This window comes from Pungitius pungitius, chromosome 3 (assembly GCF_949316345.1).
Source record: "Pungitius pungitius chromosome 3, fPunPun2.1, whole genome shotgun sequence".
NCBI lineage: Eukaryota > Metazoa > Chordata > Actinopteri > Perciformes > Gasterosteidae > Pungitius > Pungitius pungitius.
In genome coordinates, this window is record NC_084902.1 from 2,788,170 (window position 1) to 2,808,121 (window position 19,952).

At 47.2% G+C, this 19,952-nt stretch overlaps 1 protein-coding gene across 2 annotated transcripts in view; it reads right to left on the minus strand.

Moving 5' to 3' along the window:
- Positions 1–4,294: 4,294 nt before the first annotated feature.
- The window catches only part of lsamp (limbic system associated membrane protein), a 222,624-nt gene continuing 206,966 nt past the window's right edge, over positions 4,295–19,952 (minus strand). For both annotated transcript variants that reach the window (XM_037478349.2, XM_037478261.2), the window contains 5 exons: positions 15,959–16,084; positions 8,900–9,031; positions 8,345–8,465; positions 4,831–4,979; positions 4,295–4,448 (listed from right to left, as the gene is read on the minus strand). In XM_037478349.2, coding sequence (XP_037334246.1) covers positions 4,351–4,448; positions 4,831–4,979; positions 8,345–8,465; positions 8,900–9,031; positions 15,959–16,084 — 626 coding nt within the window. In that variant the 3' untranslated portion in view covers positions 4,295–4,350. The remainder of the gene's footprint in view (positions 4,449–4,830; positions 4,980–8,344; positions 8,466–8,899; positions 9,032–15,958; positions 16,085–19,952) is intronic.

Genomic DNA, 19,952 nt, shown 5'->3' on the forward strand with positions numbered 1-19,952 from the left:
CTGTTGAGTTTGTATAAAGTATATTTATTCACTTTCTTGTGTTGTTAGAAGTGCAGATTGGAGGCGCCTTTGATGAAGGGTTTAATCTTCTTCATTTTCTCCCTCCAACTCAGACAGGAAGTGATTACCTGCATTTTTCCCCAAAGTAAAATCACTTGTGTAGACCTAATGATGATGTCACTCCCAAAGCTTAATGCTTCAGACTTTAAATACTCGGGTACAGAATGAAAAACATCACATAAGCACGGGCCACACGTGCCTTTTTTGTATCTGAGAAACCGGTCCAGATGTTTCATCCCGTCCACTTTTGCACCAGCAACGAGTTCAAATGTGACCCGACGAGGTTTTAAAAAACACCAGAACGAAGGTCTGGGACTTGAAGGCAAACTGAACGCTGCTTTTTAGACAAACAAGATGACTTTTTATACTTGACAAAACATTCATTTTAAGCTTGTCATATTATACAGTTACTTTTGTTTTGCTTTTCGCGACATACTATAATATCGCTATTTTTCACACAAAAACACTTCTCTGATCTTTGAGTTGAGTCCAACGATTTTGTTTGTCATATTATAAATTACGTTTTATTTAGACTTTCTAGAATAATACAGGAACATTTTAACATAATTTCCTCTCCTTTACTTTGTTTGGATACTACATTATACTGTAACATACTTTCTGTTGACATACCATACTATTTGTTTTTCAAACTTAATTTCAGCCTTTTTAATTATGTTTTGACATATTAGAACTTTTTCTTTACTCAAATTAAATGTAATATGCCACTGGTCCTCTATTTTCAAAACTCTGTTTCCTAATACGAGCACTTATACAACTTATCAACAATCCACTATTTTTTGTCACATAGAACCAATAAGTGTTTTGCCATACTGCAATATAACTTTACGGAAACCTTATAAACATCTTTTAACACAACTTTTCAATGAATGTTTTGATTTTCTTTACCAGGACTTTGGTTGATCAAAACATAGCGTCCTGTACAACACCTAAAAGATCAATTTTATTTGTTTCCTGCTAAATGAGCTTATACTTTGACTTTTTAAAATACAATATAATTATTTGAACCATTACTACACACCATTACTGTTTACATTATTCCAAGATGTTAAGCTGAACTTTGTTGCAAATAAAAAATGAAACATTTCCTAGAAAAAACGTCTTTGCAGAGCCTCCATGAACCTGGTTTTGCTCGCCATCCTTTTTTCCAGCTTACCGTTGCCAGGGAGACGCCGCCTGTTCACACCCAGAGTCCCCGGGGAGAATCACGTGTCCATCTCCCTTCAGCACCGCAGGCGCGTTATTTGGTTTGCGGTGACATCTTGTGGTGAAACGAGGTACTGCAGCTGGCATCAGTGAAAAGGAATGTGCCACATTGTGTGCAATGACCTTTGAACTTCAGCTTGGCGATGAGGAAAATACAACAATACATATATAACATTTTATTTGCATGTTACATGATGAACACAGTTGTCTCATTTAAGATTTAGTGCGTTCCAAATTGTACCCCCCCCCCTCCCCTCCAAAAAAACGTTATTTCTACTGTGCATTTCAATTCACATTCAAATACAGAACACTGGATTCAAACAATCTCATTTTGTGTAGTGAACACTTTCTCATTTCCCTTCTTTACATATAATTTGTTTGAAGACCTTCATAAAGTAAGTAAACCAAAGGCTGTATAATAATCTCCATCCCACAAAGGGAAGAGTCACATCTGCTGCTTACATCTTTAAAAGTTGTATAAACACGATCTTATGGAATCAGCGACTTTACGTCTTTCTAGTGTAGAAACATCAGGCTGTATTCGCACACACACGCGCACACACACACACACACACAAAAAAGCCGGTTCTCTACAGTGGAGCGATGCAGATGTTTAGAGCTCAATAGTAAACTAGAAGCTGTATCTACAGTCCTCACTAGATAGGCTGATACAGAGGAGGGGGGGAGGGGGGGATCCTCTGTGGATGAGACGGAGCTCCATGGCTTTTACACAAGTGTCCTTAGTGTCCGTCAGAGGTTCCCGGCTGCGTTTTAACCTGCGCGGACACACCTGGACACACCTGGACGGCCACATCGGTTCGCTCGGGAATCGCCTCGACGGTAGAAAGCTCCAACGATGGCCGCGGCGACACTGTGGCGTCCTGGGAAAAGGAGGTTCTAAGCAGGTTCAAATACACGGCGTGGGACCCTGCTCAGGTGTCCTCTCTAAAGAAACTCTTAGTTTGTCTCAGAGCTTTGCACCGCCCTGAGGATGTTTTTTTTTTTCTTTCTTTCATTGCGACACACACACACACACACACACAGTGAGCAGTGAGACACACAAACAGAACCTGTAGCACGGACCACACAGCATGCAAACGGATCGTGAAGAACTATTCACCTCTTTCTACTGGTCGCTGAAAAGCTAAAAAGCGTCTGCGGGAAACACCAAACGCGGTAGAAAAACACCAGGAGGCAAGTAAATCCACGTTAAAGTGGACAAAGCAGAGTTGTTCAGTCGTAGAAACCCCCCCCCCCCCCCCCAAAAAAGCATGTATAAGACGATGATTCGTTGGATCATGAGACGTCGTTTGTGGGTCCACCGACGTGTCCACGCAGCTGAAGCATTCACCATGAAAAACCAGCTGGGGGAACTTCTTTAATGCAACACCGGGATGACATTCATTACACGTGGGGTTTTTACAGCGCCCGGTCGCTATGGAGACGAGGAGGCGGGGGGGGGGGCACCTGTCGACGGAGGTCGCGGCCGCGACCATTATTCTGTCACGTTCGGCAACCGCCTTCTCTCCGTCCGTCTTCTTCTTCTTCTTTGACCAAACATACACAGATGTAGCATTCGCTGAGCCGCGGGAGGCGTCATGTGATGGCGTCATGTGATGGCGTCATGTGACGGCGTCGGCGCGCGGTGGCCGCCTTGGTTTACCTGCCGCTCGCGTATTGAACTCCAAAGCCAAGCTGAATGTAATATTCCATCCTCTACAACACAATGTCAGCCACTTGTATCGTCCCAACAATGAGAGCCGCACAAAACTATTCTTCTTTTTAGGCTTTTTAAAAAAAAAAACGCCCTTTTCTAGCGAGCTTGTCGAGATCCGCTAATTAACAGTTTTCTACCCTATTCAGAAACACGGACACGTCAAATCAAAGAGGTAAAGACAGAAAATAAATCAACCTCAATATCAATATATTATGAATTTCATATTAAAACACACACAAACTTCTTCATTCATTGGCGTCGTACATTTATATCCAAATTCCAGCAGAATAGAATAAAGACGCTAAAACCAGCAGCTCGTCCCGGCGCTACAGCGGCGCCGCTGGTGGTCACTTGGAGGAAAAGCGGGATTGGTTTGGAACAAAGGCGATGGGACTAAAGCCTAGTTTACGCTCCTGCGTTTTTCAGAGAAGCGACGCAAACCTCACGCAGCCCCGCAGCGCTGTGATTGGTCGGCTGAATACATCCAAGCACCTTTTCTTCTTCCGCTGACATATTTGTGCTGTATTTTCCTCCATAACTTTGTTCATCCCCCCCTCCGGCAAACCGGAGGCCTTACAGTCCGCCAATGACGGGTCGTATCCGTGGTCACATTTACGGATTTCTTTTTCCGACAAAAGCTTGTTTTAATCATGGCGGAATCACGCTACGAAACCGGAAATGTGAGACTCGGGAGAGGATGCAGTTAGCGGACCAATCACAGCCTTAACGAGGCATAAACTAGGCTTAAGATGCACGTGTGTCTCCTCCCCCCCCCACCCCCCAAACACGTGCCAGCTTCCTCGTCATCTGGTGAGTGGCTGCGGCGTGCAGGAACTACTTTATTGATCGGAGGGATATCACATTACAGTAATTTCCCTTTTTATTTCTTAACGTTTTTTATAGTTTCTGGATATTTGGCAGGTGCATTGCGTGTTATTCATTAATGCACTCGTTAAACACTCTGAAAAATCTACAATTAAGTTAACAATAATGCATCTGTGTGAGTAAGAAGAAGCACATCTTTTTGTCTTCAGTAGTTACACACACACACACACACACACACACACACACACACACACACACACACACACACACACACACACACACACACACACACACACACACACACACACACGTATGATTGTTGGCATCCCTGTGAGCCGGTGCCTCTGCTTTCCCATGAAAATACGACGGATCTCAAACCCCAACCCCGACCCAGAAGACACAATATATCAGAAATAACAACAAAGTAGGGAGCAATAAGGATGTCGGTCAGTTGGAGACAAGGAGGGAGAAGGGGAAAGAAGGCCTGGGGTGGGGGGGAGAAGAGGAGGAGGAGGGCAGCGGTATTAACACTTGAAGAAAAGGCAGGCGAAGCAGACCAGCAGGAGCCACAGTGATTGAGACGCGGGGGCGGAGCCGTTGATGTCTCGGCCCGTCCCGGGTCCTGTACAGAGAGACAGAGAGAGACACAGAGACACAGAGAGAGAGAGACACAGAGACACACACAGAGAGAGAGAGAGAGAGAGAGAGAGAGAGGAACCACCATTGGTTTCTTTGGTTTGACACTTGAGTGATACCAGTATAGCAGACTTTGAGGAGTGTTTGGTGACACCTGGTGGTCGTGTCATGCCACTGCCTCCCTTGCTGTGATTGAAGCCCAATGCACGTACACACATGGGAAATGTAGCATGAGCATCATTATGTATTTAAAGTAATAAAAGTACTCTTTGAATGATTTTGATTGGACCTTTGGAAGCTGTACTTTGTGGGGGTCTCTGTTTAGGCCGTGATCTTTGCCCCGTGTGGCAGTGAGGTGCTTTACTCACTGTAGAGGAACACGCTGGCATTCTGGACGCCGAGTCGGTTGGAGGCCACGCAGGTGTAGTTCCCATAATCCTCTTCGGTGACGTTGGCCACCATGAGAATGGTATTGGTGCCGATGATCTGGATATTGACGCCTTGGGCGCTGGACAGCCTGGAGACGAGAGGCCGACAGAAGAGAGTCAATTATTATAAGCAAATTGAAAAAGTAATGAAAATCGGGGGTCATCAATCCAGAAGGGAGTGTGTTACTTAATGACACATTTGTTTTTAAAGTGAAACACTGAAGATCACCAAATTTAAATTCATTAAGAAGCATTTAACAACAACCATTTAAAATGAATGTCCACGTCCGGGTGAAGGCATCGACCCAGGTGCCCACATGGATCATAACCCCCCAGTGATGGTTGGGCTTGTGGTGCAGAGGTTGTGACGCTTGATCTGGATTCGGCCTCTTGGGACAGTTTTGAAACCAGTTTGCAGAAATGCAAACACTTGTAAACATGGATAAACACAGTCAAATATTAGATTAAAATCTGTCTGTATGTTTACTGCCAGTTGGTTTTTATTTAGTTTGACTAAACGTTCCTCAAACTTCACTCCCGGAGTTTTTACCGACCACCGAACTTCTGCCAATCAATCACGTCGGCCCTTGAAGCTCCAACCGGCTCTATTTGCTGACTCGGTCCGTTTCACCCGGGCAGCGAAACAGTTCCTTACATCATCGCAACCAAATAAAACCCTTCAAAAACGACACGGCGCTCATAATGCATTCTGCTCGTTCTGAGCGGATCGAGAGGCTCCGGTTCATCCGAGGTGCCTCAACTTAATCCTGCTTAAGTCCGGGTAACGTGGAGAGCGCAAATTGGAAAGCGCGGGGGGGAGTTTGTGCTGACACATGCGCGACTGATAGGAAGCATTAACATAAAAAAAGGGAAGCGCACGTCATGGCGCAGCAGAATTTGCCCCCACTGGGAAGCGGGGACTCGATGAAGTGCTGAGGTCCTTCCTATAGGGACAGCGCAGTGTGTGTGTGTGTGTGTGTGTGTGTGTGTGTGTGTGTGTGTCTCCCCTTCGGCGATAAGACCAGCTGCAGACGCATTCTTCACCGTTAAAAAAGGCTCTTCCTGCCCAGAGGCCCGGATGGAAGAAATCAGCTGTCTTTATTTCCAGATTAGTAGCAGGAGAACAAACTGAAGAGGTGATAGAACATGTTGCACCGTGGAGCCGTGGTCTCCTGCTGCTTTCTGCATTCATGGAGCTCGCGTGGAACTCGGCCCTCTGCAACATCTCTCACTTTTTTTGGGATTTCAAGATCACCCAAAGATATCCCCGCGCCTCAGCCAGGTTTCTTCATCTTCGTGGACCTGGAACACATTATCGGAGGAGTTGCCGGAAAATCGCGCGTGTCTGGAATTTCTCTCTCTTTTGGGAGGGAGGGAAGAGATCTAAGTTTTCCAAGTGGTCCGTCGCCGGCAGAGGGCAGCAGAGTGTCAGCGGATGTCTCCAGCCGTCCCTCCTCCACTCGCTCCCACTCACTCCCACCAAAGCCCAGATTTGAGATGATTTGACCCCTGGATTTGGCGGGTGGCGGCGGGGGATTGAAAGGCCCGAGCGGATGGCCCCGGGGGGGGCCGGATTTGATTGTGTGGCGTGCGGCAGCATCTAGAAGTCGGTTATCACTGACAGGCCCGGTTATGATTCCAGGCGGATGATGAATGAAACCAACACCTCCGTCGGCCCAGATGGACTAATTAAAATATCATCAATAGGCGATATTCTCTCTGATTAACATCGTCGGCATCATGAGACCAAAGGAGCAGGGGAGGGTCGTGACCAGCCCGAGTCACTAGCCGCTGCTTTCAGGCGGTGATGAAGGAGGTTCATTTCATTTGGGGGACCAGACCCTCAGATCCACGGTGGAGTCGCGTTTTCATTCATGTGTCGCGCCTCATTAGCCGAGGAGCTGCGCCTTTTCCTGAGGGGACTTAGAGCGGTGAAGGATGGGTGTGCACGAGGTGCTCACGTATGTCTCTCTGTGTGTGTGTGTGTGTGTGTGTGTGTGTGTTCGCCATTTTGTGCCGAAGCAGTTTGTGTCGTCCCTAAAGTGCTTACTCCTCGGGTTGGCTTTCTCTGGGGAGGTGGGAGCGATACGTTTCACTAAATGGGGTCAGTGTTGTTTAAGAAAAATCGACACGACTGGTTTGTTTGTTCATCAAAATAACCGTTAAAGAAAAGGATTAAATAAGGCTTAATTCACTCAATCTACCCCTCCTCGACTCCTTGTTTGTGGTTCCTATCCCTGCTGTGGACCAACACCCTTTGGTTTGTTCTTTTTCTCTTAAGCAGGAAAGTGGATTAACGGCTTCACTGCTGACATGACAACCCAATGGAAAACAATGCAACACACGCAGGCTGCGTGCGAGCACCTTTTTCACGGCGGCGCCTTGCAGACCTCAGGGCGCCCGCTGACGAGGTCAAACGGATCAGAGGGGAAAACAAGCGCAGGAGCAGGACCTTCGGCTAAAGAGGAAACAACAGGTGACAGTAGCTGTGATTCTCGGGCATCGCACTGTGAAATGAACCATCCGAGCGAGGGCAAATGATTTTTATCATGGTGCATTAACGTCATCATCCAAGGAGAACACTTCCCACTGGCGTAAAAGGAGTAGGGATGTAGTGGGGGGGGGGGGGGGGGGGGGTCATAAACAGGCACACAGCCAAAAAGCAAATGATAAAGATGGCGTTGGAAAACAGCAGATAATGCAAAACATATTTCAACCATTTCGAGCGTACACCCGTTTTCAGTGATGTTGGTAAAAAAAACGCATGCAGGAGAATGTGCTTTTTTTGCGCTCTTTTTAAAAGAATATGACAGAATCCAGTGTCGTCTCTCGAGCAATTATTTTAATTAGTAGTGAGCGATAAATGGGGAACACGGCAGCTTCCACAAAGGGATCCACGAGATCCACAATAACCACGGAGATAAAAAAAAAAAAAAGAAGAAGATGGGGAGCAGGAAGAAAGTGACAGAAAGATCACAGACTGGATCTCAGTTGCTCCCGAAGCTGCTCACAGATGAACCCTCAGCATTAACCGTGTTTAATGACGCAAGTAAGTTTAATGCAACTGTAATGACGCCTCATCGTTTGGTCTGCTCCGTGCCTCCTGGCGACTCAGGTCGAACTCCTTTTAAGGTCATTTCTGCAGCGTCACATCACAACCACAAACACACGAGGCGAGCGCGCTGCAAACTCAGGAAAATCATGACATAAAGTGCTGTACGGCCCATTTTGTTGACTCTGCAGTCTCCAGGAGTGAGGGAGAGAAGGTTTTCCACCCTGGACACATCAGAGGAGACAAGCTCGAGTGACACTGCTCTGAAACCCCCCCCCCCCCGTCCCACAGTGGACGTGGTTGTTTGGAGATAAAGGAGACCAATGGCTCCCTTTAGTGGCTGGTGTGACCGGCGGTGCACTCGTCGAGGAGAGAGGGCGAGAGTGGGCTTTAGAGTTTTACCTTTTCTCGTCCCTGTACCACTCAAACTCCGGGGTGGGCACGGAGGTGGCGTCGCACTGCAGCGTCCCCATGCGGCCCACGGCGGTCTCTGAGCTCTGGGTTTTCTTTATTGTTGGAGGGTCTGCAGGGTGAAACCATGTGCAAATGAGTTACAGCTTAAAACCAAAATGTGAATGATGTCCGCACCTACGTTTCCTAGCAGGTGAAATGCACTTCACTTCATTACAATGTGTCTACAGGGCCAGTTTCTACTTCTAAGTGTTTCACATTCGGGCCTTCGACCCAAGAACCAACGTCAGACACATTCACAGCTTAGAAAAGTCGAGCTTATTAACATTTGTCATGCAGAGAATTAACCACGAACGTCACAGCGACCACCAAAATGTGGATGAATGTCGCTTTTCTATTAAAGAAATAGTTTAACGTCTCATTCAGGCAGAAATCGGGGCAACCCAAGTCTCCACATTCTCATCCGGGACATCTACCCAACGGGACGCGTCGTCTCTTGGACGTGTCCCGCGTGGAGAAAAAAAAGGCGCGTCCGGGGCTACTCACAGTTGACCACCACGTTGACATATTTCACATCGGGCGTGGCGACGTCGTTGCTGGCCTTGCACTCGTATCGACCGGCCTGGTTCCGCACGATGCCGACGATGTCCAGGTACTCCTCCCCGTCCAGCGGCTCTGCTGCGGAGGGACGGAGACGGAGCGAGGACAGAGGGGAGGAAGGGAGGAGACAAAGAGTTGAATGGCTTCTCATTTCCACTCTGTCCAAGGTGAACAACCTTCTAACCATCGGTTCCAATGGGAGAAAAGCAGAGGGACAAAGGAGACGTTCACATTTCATTTTTTACAGCCGAAGCTGAATATTTACCCAGAACATACAAAATACTATATATTAAGGGTATAAATATAGATCATCGAAGCATGTAGTTTTTTGAATCCCAGCATGGTAAACGTATGAGAGACAACTTTCATGTCCATTGAGACTTGCATTTGATTCAGGACTAAATAAACAAGTTGAACTACAGCTTTCATCCACACTCACAATGCAAAACAGAGTTAATTCAATTTACAGCCGGGTCATGGAGAGAAACACACACGCAATGACTTCCGTCATTTGATATTCAACAACTTGTCAAACGTCAATTTTATTAGCTTTTTTCCCCCCCCTTGACAGCTTCAATTAACCAAAGGGGGTCGGTGTCTGAAAATGTCAGACAAAACATCTCTGTGGTTTTCTTCCACTTGGTTATCAGACAGAAATCTGACTAATTCATGCTTAACGAGCAATGCGGCTAATTGGCCGCGTACAGAACACAGCGTCTCCGAGCTTAATTAGGAACGATCCGCTTTGTCTTATTAAAGATCCACGAGTCAGGAGGAGGCAACAACACATTGTTTGATGAGCTGCCATGTTAATACACTTCCTCCTTTTAAACCTCTAAAAAAAAAAACACATTGATGTGAACATCCTTAGATTCGATTATTTACATGTCACATTAGAGGTGTGATAATTAGTGCTGCATGCGATTTGGAGTAACGTGATTGGTGAGCTCTGATAGAAAATGTGTTGCCATGGAAATTCTATTGAAGCCCCGTCTCTTCTTCAGTGTGTTAAGAGAGACACACACACACACACACACGCGCAGAAAACCAGGTGACTGCAAAGATCAAAGCATCGAGCGCCTCGCCAATTAGCCCCCCCCCCCCCCCCCGGTGTGCGCGGAGAGCAAGAACGGAACGTGGTCCAAAGAAACAATTAACCACGACACATTCCACGCGTCTTTGTCCGCGCCCGCAGCAGAGAGTGTGTGTGTGTGTGTGTGTGCGTGCTCCACTTGATCCGTTTAATGAAGCGTAATGGATGGGTCGCTAAATCTCGTCCGCGCGCGGGGGGGGGGGGGGGGGGGGGGTGATTCATTAGCGCCGCGTGCGTTCGGTGGTCGCAACGTCTCGATGGCGAGTGCCTTCATCACATGATCACAATGTGGGGTGAGAGTTGGTGACAGTGAGGGGAACGGCATCAAGTCGGGAAAGGACGTTTTGCCCAGATAACCAGGCTAACAATGCTGCTTAAATCAGATGTTGACTCAATAGTATCATCCGTTCTGGAACATTACAACGCTGACCTCGTCCAGTGGGGGGGGGGATTAGCAAAGCCACACGGGATTCGTCTTGTGGAGATGAATCCGCAAAAATAAAGCACGGCAACCTTGTGGTGGTGGTGGTGGAGAAAGGTCAGTAGAGTTCATCCTCTGGGAACCGCGAATATCAACACAAAATGTCATGGCACTCCATCTATCAGCGGCAGACACATTTCAGTCTGGACCCAAATGGGGGGGGAAGAGAGTTATTGTCACTCTACAATGATCATCATCAGGAGATTATTATTATCACCGTATAATTCTCAATATGGCTGTCTAGCTGGTAAAGTAAACGGTTCCAAATGATTGTATACTTTAAGTTTCTTTCTCATGAAAAGGCATCACGGTTTGTTTTAGGATTTTGTGATTTTTTTGCAATTGCAAGCTTTTTAAATATCAACGTTGCAACCGTAAGATAGTGTGTGCACGGCTGTGCATGAGTCTTTCTCTCTTGTTGTTCACACATCGCCCCCCCAGGTACACAAAAAGTGTTCTTCCCCTTCCAAAATGTGTAAATGCAGGTCTCTGCAGGTCTCTTTTGGTTCTATTTCTGCGTTTTCTCAGACTTCCCTGGCGGTGCAGTGGAGCGAGTGGAGCAGCTACCGAGTGTCAGCAGCCTTAAGCTACTCGAAACAATAGAATTCACAAAAAGGGAAAAACGGAGGACACGCGGCAAAATGCATTTGATTCACATAATCTGAGTGAAATGTAAAAGCTCCACCGTGTGTGTGACCCCTGGAATGCAGCCATGAAATCGCCAATTGTCTTAATAACACACATTTTGGTGCTGGTAGTATCTTTAAGAGCTATGCTATTTTAGGGACTGTATATCTAACATTAGAATGAAACCTTTCCTTGGTAAACACAGAGAAATGTATAACACAGAACACAAAAATCTGGAATTAAATTTCCTTTGTCTTTGTGATTGGTCCATTTTAAAAGCAACAAGGCACATCCGGAAATAACAAAGTTGTACATTGAGCCTCCTTTCATTGGCTAACTGGCCCGAGCCGCCTGGCGGGAGCCGTGCAGGACGGCATGTGCCACCGCAGGCTTCCACGAGGCAACAGGAAAGCGCCGAGGGGCCCCTGCAACAAGCAGCCTGCTGGATGGAGATTTGCATCTTTAAGTCTGCAGAGGTGAGGGGCAGCGGCGGCTCACATTCTGTCGGCCCATGCAGGGAGAGCGAGAGGGGTCGAGGGCTGGCGAGTCCCAAACCGCTAACTTGAGCTGGCGACCGGTTCGGCGGCCATTAGCATGCCCTCATGCATCATTCATCAGCATCCCTTCACCACGGCGACAAACACTACGTCGATTTTTTCCAAATGCGAATTTATGCTAAGCAGCCCGATTTGGAGAAACTTCCCTAGTCGAGTGGCATAAAAGATCCAGCGACATTTATTTTCTTTTGTCTGCATGAGTGTGACGGCGTGTGTGCCTGTGTGTGTGTGTGTGCGCGCGCGTACGTGCACACACCCGCCGACCCCCCCTTCTGGACCTTTAGCTTTGAGCAGGGAGGTTGCCTCTGAGCACTTAACGTTAACTTATCCTCATCAACACATTCCTCCCCGATGAAGAGCTAATAATGAGCCCGGATACCAAATGAATGACTCTATTGACAGCCATGCAAATATGTATCAACAGGGCTACAAGGCAAGTATGACATGTTTTAAGTTCTATTTAATGAAAGCACCACAAAGAGATTTTTCCATTTGCTGGATCCTAATGGCTTTTTACACTCGGCAGCACTGCCGTTCGATCGATATCTTTTCAGCGGTGCGGGGAACAAAAGGAGAACTTCCTCTCCTGTCCAGACGCTACTTGCTGCCGCATGACGGAGCAGAAGCGACACAGGCGTCGGAGCCGGAACGCAACGGCTGCTTATTTGCCGCTTCTCCAGCCGGAAAAAAACGATCCTCACGTAGGAGCCGTGCAGCCGTCTGTCTCCACGCTGTGATTCCTCTCTCTCTCTCTCTCAACCGAGGCGACTGTCGCACCCTGCCCGCTGGAAGAGATGTGTGCAGAGACACTTCCCTGAGCCCCGGTCCTGGCCGTGGGCAGCGTAGGAGCGATGTCAAAGACACTCAGCGTCAAAGCTCCTGGAGGCGTGGCGTGCCAAGCCCTGTTAGACGGGGGTTATGACTTCAATATGCAGCCGGATTGTTTAGAGTAGGAGCGCGGGCTTCGGTCCAGATCACTTCCCTTGGACAGATGTCTTTGTTTGCCCTGAAACGGTTACGGTAGATTCACATACAGCCGCTTTCCAGAGCGCCTTTAGGGCTCAACGCGGGGCTGAAGGACACAGGAAACATGACGGGACGACTAATAGGTGCTGAGAAGAAGACAGTTAAACCCCTGATATCTTGGTTATGGGACGCTATTCACAGGGCGCAGCATCGTGAAGACGCCACGGGCTCTGGAAGACTTGCATTGAGATGATTAACTTTCATATCCGGAGCGTCCTTTTGCTTTCACTAAAAGCTCCTCAGAAGTGGTTCCCTTTTTTAAATCACAGACAAACACCAGAGAGGTCAGAGGCTCTCCAACACGTAGTTGAACATGATACTACTGGAGGAATAATTGAGCACCCAGTTTGGATACTAAAGCAGAGTCCTGTTCTTTCTCTCTCTTTTCTCCTGCCCTCCCCACCCCCCCCGGAGACTAGGAGACTGGAGACTATTACTTTTGATTGTGGCAATTGTTGCACTTTCTTGTTATCTGCTTTTGCAATTTAAGCCAAAACCATTTTGGGGTGAACCTGGCGCATGAACCCGCTTCAACGAGCGCCTCCCCTCGTCCTCCCTCGTGGTGAAGTATCTGCTGCCCCGTTGTCATCTTTCCTCGCCCTCACAGGGCCGCAGCACTCACCGGGACACCGTATTACACATTCCATCTGATGGCTTTCTGCAGTCTCGACACAGATCGTCCCAAAAGACCTGAAGAAAAAAAATCTGCTGTGGCAATATTTTGAGTAAAAATACATCCAATTCAGTCCCACGACACCTTCATTCCCGAGTAATGACCTGCCTGACCATCTTTGATAGAATGCAATTTTTCATAAAGACATATCTCCAGCCCCCCCCCCCCCCAAAAAAAATCCCTTTCTGTTAATCTTCCAATCCATCTCGCGTGCCACTGTGTCATTAAGAGAGCTAACAGGTGTCAGGTGTAATCTAATTAGCTTTCTGATAACGGAGGCGGCAGCCGAGCCGAAGGTACGGGACAGACGGCTCCTGTAATCGACGTGGACGCCGCGAGGAACGCCGCTATTAACTATCTCATAAACAAATCCCAGCGACGGAAACGCCAATTGAGCCGAACGCGTTGAAGGCGTCGTTTGTCACTCGGGTTAAATGGATTGTTCGGGAGCGCTTCAAGGCTTTGCGTTTGAGAAATTGAAGAAAAAAAAGAGAAAAAAAAGCATTACAAATGTATTCAAAAGATGAATAGTTACAAACTGCAGTTTCTAGGTAGTTCGCGTCAGTTTGGTTACCACAGGAAAACTAGAGATATTCCCGATGGATATGCTAAGAAGAGAATATGATAAAATAAGATAGTAAAAATGATTTCCTATTCATTTTCTGAAAGAATAAGAAGAGGGTGTTTGTTTTGCATGTTGGACACATACAGCGGGGGCTGTTTCTTTATAGATGAATAGTCTTCCGGGGGGTGTCAACGCGCCTTTAACACCACAAACAATTAAGGCGGAGTTCGTTACAATTTGACTGCCGTGATTGATTGTTTTTTCTTTCGATCGTTTCTCACTAGGAAAGACCGTCGTGCAAGATGCACGCTGACAGACAAACACCCCCGGGGGGGGGGGGGGGCGGTCATTTATCGGGAGGCCTGCTGTCATGTGACTGCATGACGAAGGCTATTCGTGCCCTTGTTTTAACGGCATGCTGCACACTGTTGTCCCCTGGGGGTGCGAGGGTAGGAATGGGCGTGCACCCTGAACCTTTGCACACGCCTCTGATCCCCCCCCCCCCCTCCCACATGCTCGCAAACTGGGCGGGGCTTATGGATTCTGAAGGTGAGAGCCGCAACAAAAATAACAACAATCGCAGTGTTGGAAACAAATGGAGTGGGACCCGCGTCTCTGGAGCCCCTTTGTGCACTTTGACAATCCCGTCCTGCCAGCAGCTGCTTCAGTAAAGAACAGAGACTTGTGGAAGGTGGTCTGCCCACTGCTTAATTAAAACACTGAAAAAAAGAAAAGAAAAGCTACTTTATTGGAGAAGTGGTACAGAATTGGTTGGTTAGAACGGCCGGCTGCTTTGCAGAGAGAGAAAAATCTGCTATTTGATATTACGTTTTCTTTCACTCTATATTAACGTCTCCATCTATATTCCTGGAACTAAAAAGCCGTTAAAACCAGCAGAGGGGCTTTTCCTACACTGAGTCATCTGTACCCGGAGGGTTCAGATTCAGTTTTAACGGGGAGTAAATGAAGGGGAGCTTTTGGTTTTCAACACGGCCGGTCGGATCCATGCGGCTGGCGGGATTAGGTGGAACAGATCAGTCTCCTTTGATGCAAACAGACAAAGGAAGCAAATACCGAGATGTGCAGCTTCCAGGTGCAGGACACCTATTTAATGGAACATGTCTGGAGCAGCGAGGAAAAGTGATTAACGGGTGAAACTGATGTTATGGTAATTGATGAAGAAACAGAATGATAACGGCTCTGTGCAGACTGAGAGTGAGATCCATCCATCATGCTACCGGCTTATCAGCAGTGGGGGACATTACATAACTCCTGTAAAATTGGATAAAAAGCCAGGAGCAGCAGTATGTGAATGCCCACGTGAGAGATGAACTGGCACCATGCGTGTCGCACAACAGCACACCAAGAAGGTAAAAAGGAGGTGACACTCAAAAACACACTTTAACATCAGTCAATCCTTTGGCCCACAAATGAGGACTGATGAAACACTATTGTTTCTGTCCTGTTTTTTTTAATTTCCAGATGGTATTCGCAGTACTTCCAAAAATTATGATGAATGTTTTTTTTTTTAATCCTCAATGGATATCGGGTAGCTTTCATCCCGTGTAAAAAGTGCTGCTGGTTGTGCCTGTAACTGACACTACTACAATGAATCCTGATTACACAAAGCCACCAGTGCAGCGCCGGGCTATGCAGCAAATCAAAGGCAGCTATAGACTGGAGTTACAACATCTGGGTCGGAATCCAAAATTATTTCTGCTGCGGGACGAGGCGGGGAGGGGAGGGGAGGGGAGGTGCCCCATGGATGCAGAAGATTACCTAAAGATCCAGGTACGTTCGTCTTAATTCTGTAGTGGAAACATTCATGCTTTTAATTTCTCCAGAGCACAATATCTTCAATAATACCCCCCCCCGCCCCCCCCCCCCCCCCAAAAAAAAACAGCCATGTGGTCTGGAATATGGACGGACACAAATGCAGGTGCACGTGAGTGAGTGAGTGAGTTCTGGTTCAAGGGTTCTCACCTGAGGGGTTGAGCAGCCGCCAGTTGATGGCAGGGTCCGGCCTGCCGCTGGCCAAGCAGCTGAGGGTCACGTTGGCGCCCTCGTTCACCGTGAGGTCTTCTGTCACCTTGTAGATGTTGGCTGGAACTGCAGACACAAGAGAAATGGGGGTCACGGTTGGGTTTTTTATTTCTTTCCTCACCAGAGCGAGAGACCTTTGCTTCTTTAATTCAACGAGTCGGCGTTAAAAACATCTCACAGAGAAAACTATCGGCTATGAAAAGAGCTTCGACGCCAACTGGCCTCCATTTCCTCGGTGAAAGGAGGAGTTTAGAGAAGCTTTTTTTAAATTTTTTATTCTGCCTACAGCCCTCAGAGGTACTTACGGGAAACCCCCCGGATACCAAATGAGCCATTTAATCTCCAGCCCTGGGACCTCAGGGTTCATGAAAACAGATTGCTTCCCCCTGTCACACGGGGAGCCACGAGGTAAGATTCTGGGCTCACTCATCTACATTCACAGAAGTTTTTTTATACACACATCCAAACTCGGGGGAGGTGAAATGAAGTGTGTGTGTGTGATACCGATGTTCAAACACTATTCGTCCCAACGCGTTAAACGATCGCCATCCTACTCCCGCACAAACCAAATGAAACCTGGTGGGGGGGGGGGGGGGGGTGTTTACGCAAGGAGGCACGGCGTGTTTTAAGGCGAGTCAGCAGCAAAGGTGCAATCAGTCGTGAAGATTGCAGAGGTTACGAAGCTGGAAATACAAATAAGGATCAATGACTCTGAGGAGATAAATGATTGTAATTTCTGTTATTAATGTTAATTCCTTCAGGTTGCGTTTGCTCTCTTCATTCAACTCCAAGTGTCCGCTGTGTGTGACTGGGTTCCGTCACTAGAGAGAATATTGGATTTGCCGCTGATTCTCTGAGCAAACTCCAAGAATCCAAGCTGTTCCCCATGATGAACACACACAAACATGACAATATCGTTAAACCAACAACACCACGAAAATAGCACGCGAGTAGGAGGCTGAAGTGGAAATCACAGGATGACTAATAGTTTTAATGGCTTTGCACCTGCGTGAATCTGATTGGACGATACCGGTCTTCAAAGCCACATTTCCAATGAGGCCACATGGATATTATCCATCATATATCTGAAAGAATGTCTCTTTATTTTCTCCTGTAAAAAAACACACTCGTTATGCCTCCTACGACATAAACATTCTCCCACACTCGATTCCTAGTTCCTAGTTCCTAGTTCCTAGCCTTATTTCAAGGGCAACTCCTCTTCAGCCAACACAGTGAGACCTACGATGCATTCTCCAATGAATCAATCCCCCCCCCCCCCCCCGGCTGCGTATCCAGCACTCACAGTTTAACCTTGTGGATTCATAAGATGAGGAAAGCTTGATTGCATTTTTTTTTTTTACATCCCTCCCTGGCGCCGTGCTGCAGTAACCCAGAGGGAACCAGTGCTTTCCAAACCACAATGCAAACAATGAAGCCTTCACCTTTGATAAAACTCCATTAACATTTAAAACACACCGATTCTTGTGAGTCTTTGTCGTGAGATATATGGAGATAAATATATTGAAAGGAAAACCTTTTCATTCACCTGATTGCGGGTTAATAGATAATTTAGAGGCGTTTCTTAAAAACGAAAACCCACCAAACTATTTCGATCCACCAGGCCGTGCTTTATTTAGACGACGTTTCGGGGGCTCTGGCCTTTGTCATTTTCCTGCCTGAAGCTCTGCAAATGTCCCTCAGTCAAAGTTTTTCTTTTCTTTTTGTGTGTGTGTGCATCAATGCTTAATTGGCGTGATGAAAAACAACAGTGTAAACTCTGCGCACATCAGATTCACACAGATTCATCCGTCGGGATGGTTAAAGCGTAGAAAGCAGGCCTGGGGGGTAAACCATTAAAGCTGGTGGGATACCTGCTTAAAAGTGTCACAAACCAGTGTGGAGGGTAAGAGACTCTGACAGCTCCCCGCAACTCCACGTGTCCATAAACACGCCACTTTAAAAACCCCAACTGCTCCAATAGAGTCACCCCCGGGGGCCCCCCCCCGCCATAAAGAACGCTGCGGGCTGCTTCTTCCAGTGAGGCGTGTTTTCACGGTTTTGTGTTGCTGGAAGAATCTCGACTTACTCCGATAACAGCGGCAGAATTCGGGTTATTGGTCTGACTGAGTGAGTAAACAGACTGTAAACAGGATATTTATACTCAAAGCGTTTAGGAGTTGTAAAAACATTCATGAGAGCTGCGTCTGGTGGCAATTCACGAGCTCTCTCTAAATCTGATGGAAGTTGTGACGCTGCATTGAAATGAAGAGCCGCCCCCCCCTTTCCTGCGTATCCAAGAAACAATATGTCATGGTTTGCGTCTTTCTGATTTCTGATATTTCACCCGTAAGGTTATTATTCCAGCTGTGTCTCTGTGTGTGGCATCGCTAACAGCCTCCCTCCCTCGAACATCTGTCTGTCTGCCTCACACACACACACACACACACACACACACACACACACACACACACACACACACACACACACACACACACACACACACACACACCTCTCTAATACCAACTGACAAGCATTTGAAGCCAAGTCCGACGGAGGCGTTGCTGCAGTCAAACGGCCGAGCCAAAGCGAGGACGCGGTCGCAGGTGGTCGGACTGCGTTGACCTGACAAAGAATCCGATTGGCTCCCCCCCCCCCCCCCCCCCCTCAAAAACAACCCAAACCCAAAGCTGGGGAGGGTGCAGAAACTTGATTGGCCGAGTAGGATGTGTGACTGTGGATGGAAAAAACGTCCCCGGGGGCATTCTCATACTCTGATAACCCGGCCACCTCTATCAATGGGACGGAAGGGAGATGGGGGGGGGGGGGGGGGGGGGAGAAGTGGGATACATCTAAAAGTGCCACATGGCGACAGCAGTGAAGGCGGAGGAGTGGATTGAGATCTTAGTCACAGGTCAACCTTCAAGCCACAATCTGGGAAAGGGCTTCTATTTGAAAAGCACTTCAGCTCTGCAACCATGGAGGAATTAAATGGAGATATGTTTCACTCTCTACTGATTTTCTTTCCCCTCTAAGGCTAGTTTTTTTTTTTTCCGTGAATTATAGACACAGCTGTGGGCTAAAAGCACCAACATTTAAGATCCCAGTGCTTAAAACCCCAAAAGTTGCACACTCACAGTGTACTCTGAGACCTCTACTCCCATTGCATAGAAAAGTACAAGTAGTCCCAGCCACAGCGCACAGGAGCACGTATTTTTGCTAACGATCTCCTATTTGGTCTGTTTTTTATTGCTATTTCTCAAAAAGAATACATCTCTGGTGAAAATGTTATAATTACACTGACCTCGCTTTCAACTCTAATTGCAAACTTCAAAGAATGAAATAAAAATAATAAAAAAAGCGAAAAGACAGAGAGGGAGAAGTGAGCAGAGTGCAACAGTAATTGGGCAGGATGGTGTTTTTGTTGGCAGGTTTGTGTATTAAGAGAGCGCCCGCACACACAAAGAGAGAGAGAGAGAGAAAGAGAGAGAGAGAGAGAGAGAGAGTGGCACTGTTATCATTGTAAATGTTGCCAATAGCCAGTGTGATATTCTCTCTGTGAATAGGTCTCCCGATGTTTTGATTGCACGGACGCTCCGGTATGGACGCGAGGCTCCATTAAGGGCTCCACGTGTCAGCGCTATTAGCGATGGACGTTTCCTCCACGCGTGGCTCAAGCAGATTTTACCCATTGACCGCCTAATTAATGCTGCTGCGTGCAACGGCTCTGCACCGTTAACATCAATCGGAGGACGGTTCCTGTAACCTTCGGGTTGCCGTAGAGATCCTTTAATGTGATGCGAGAGGCTTTCACGCAGTTTAAAATCAGCCACGGATGACGGCTGAAATCAATTCTTTTAGCAGAGACGGAGTGTTTTTCTTGCAGTCTCACTATAATTACACTGATATTTACTTTTTCCCCCAAAAAATATGTGCA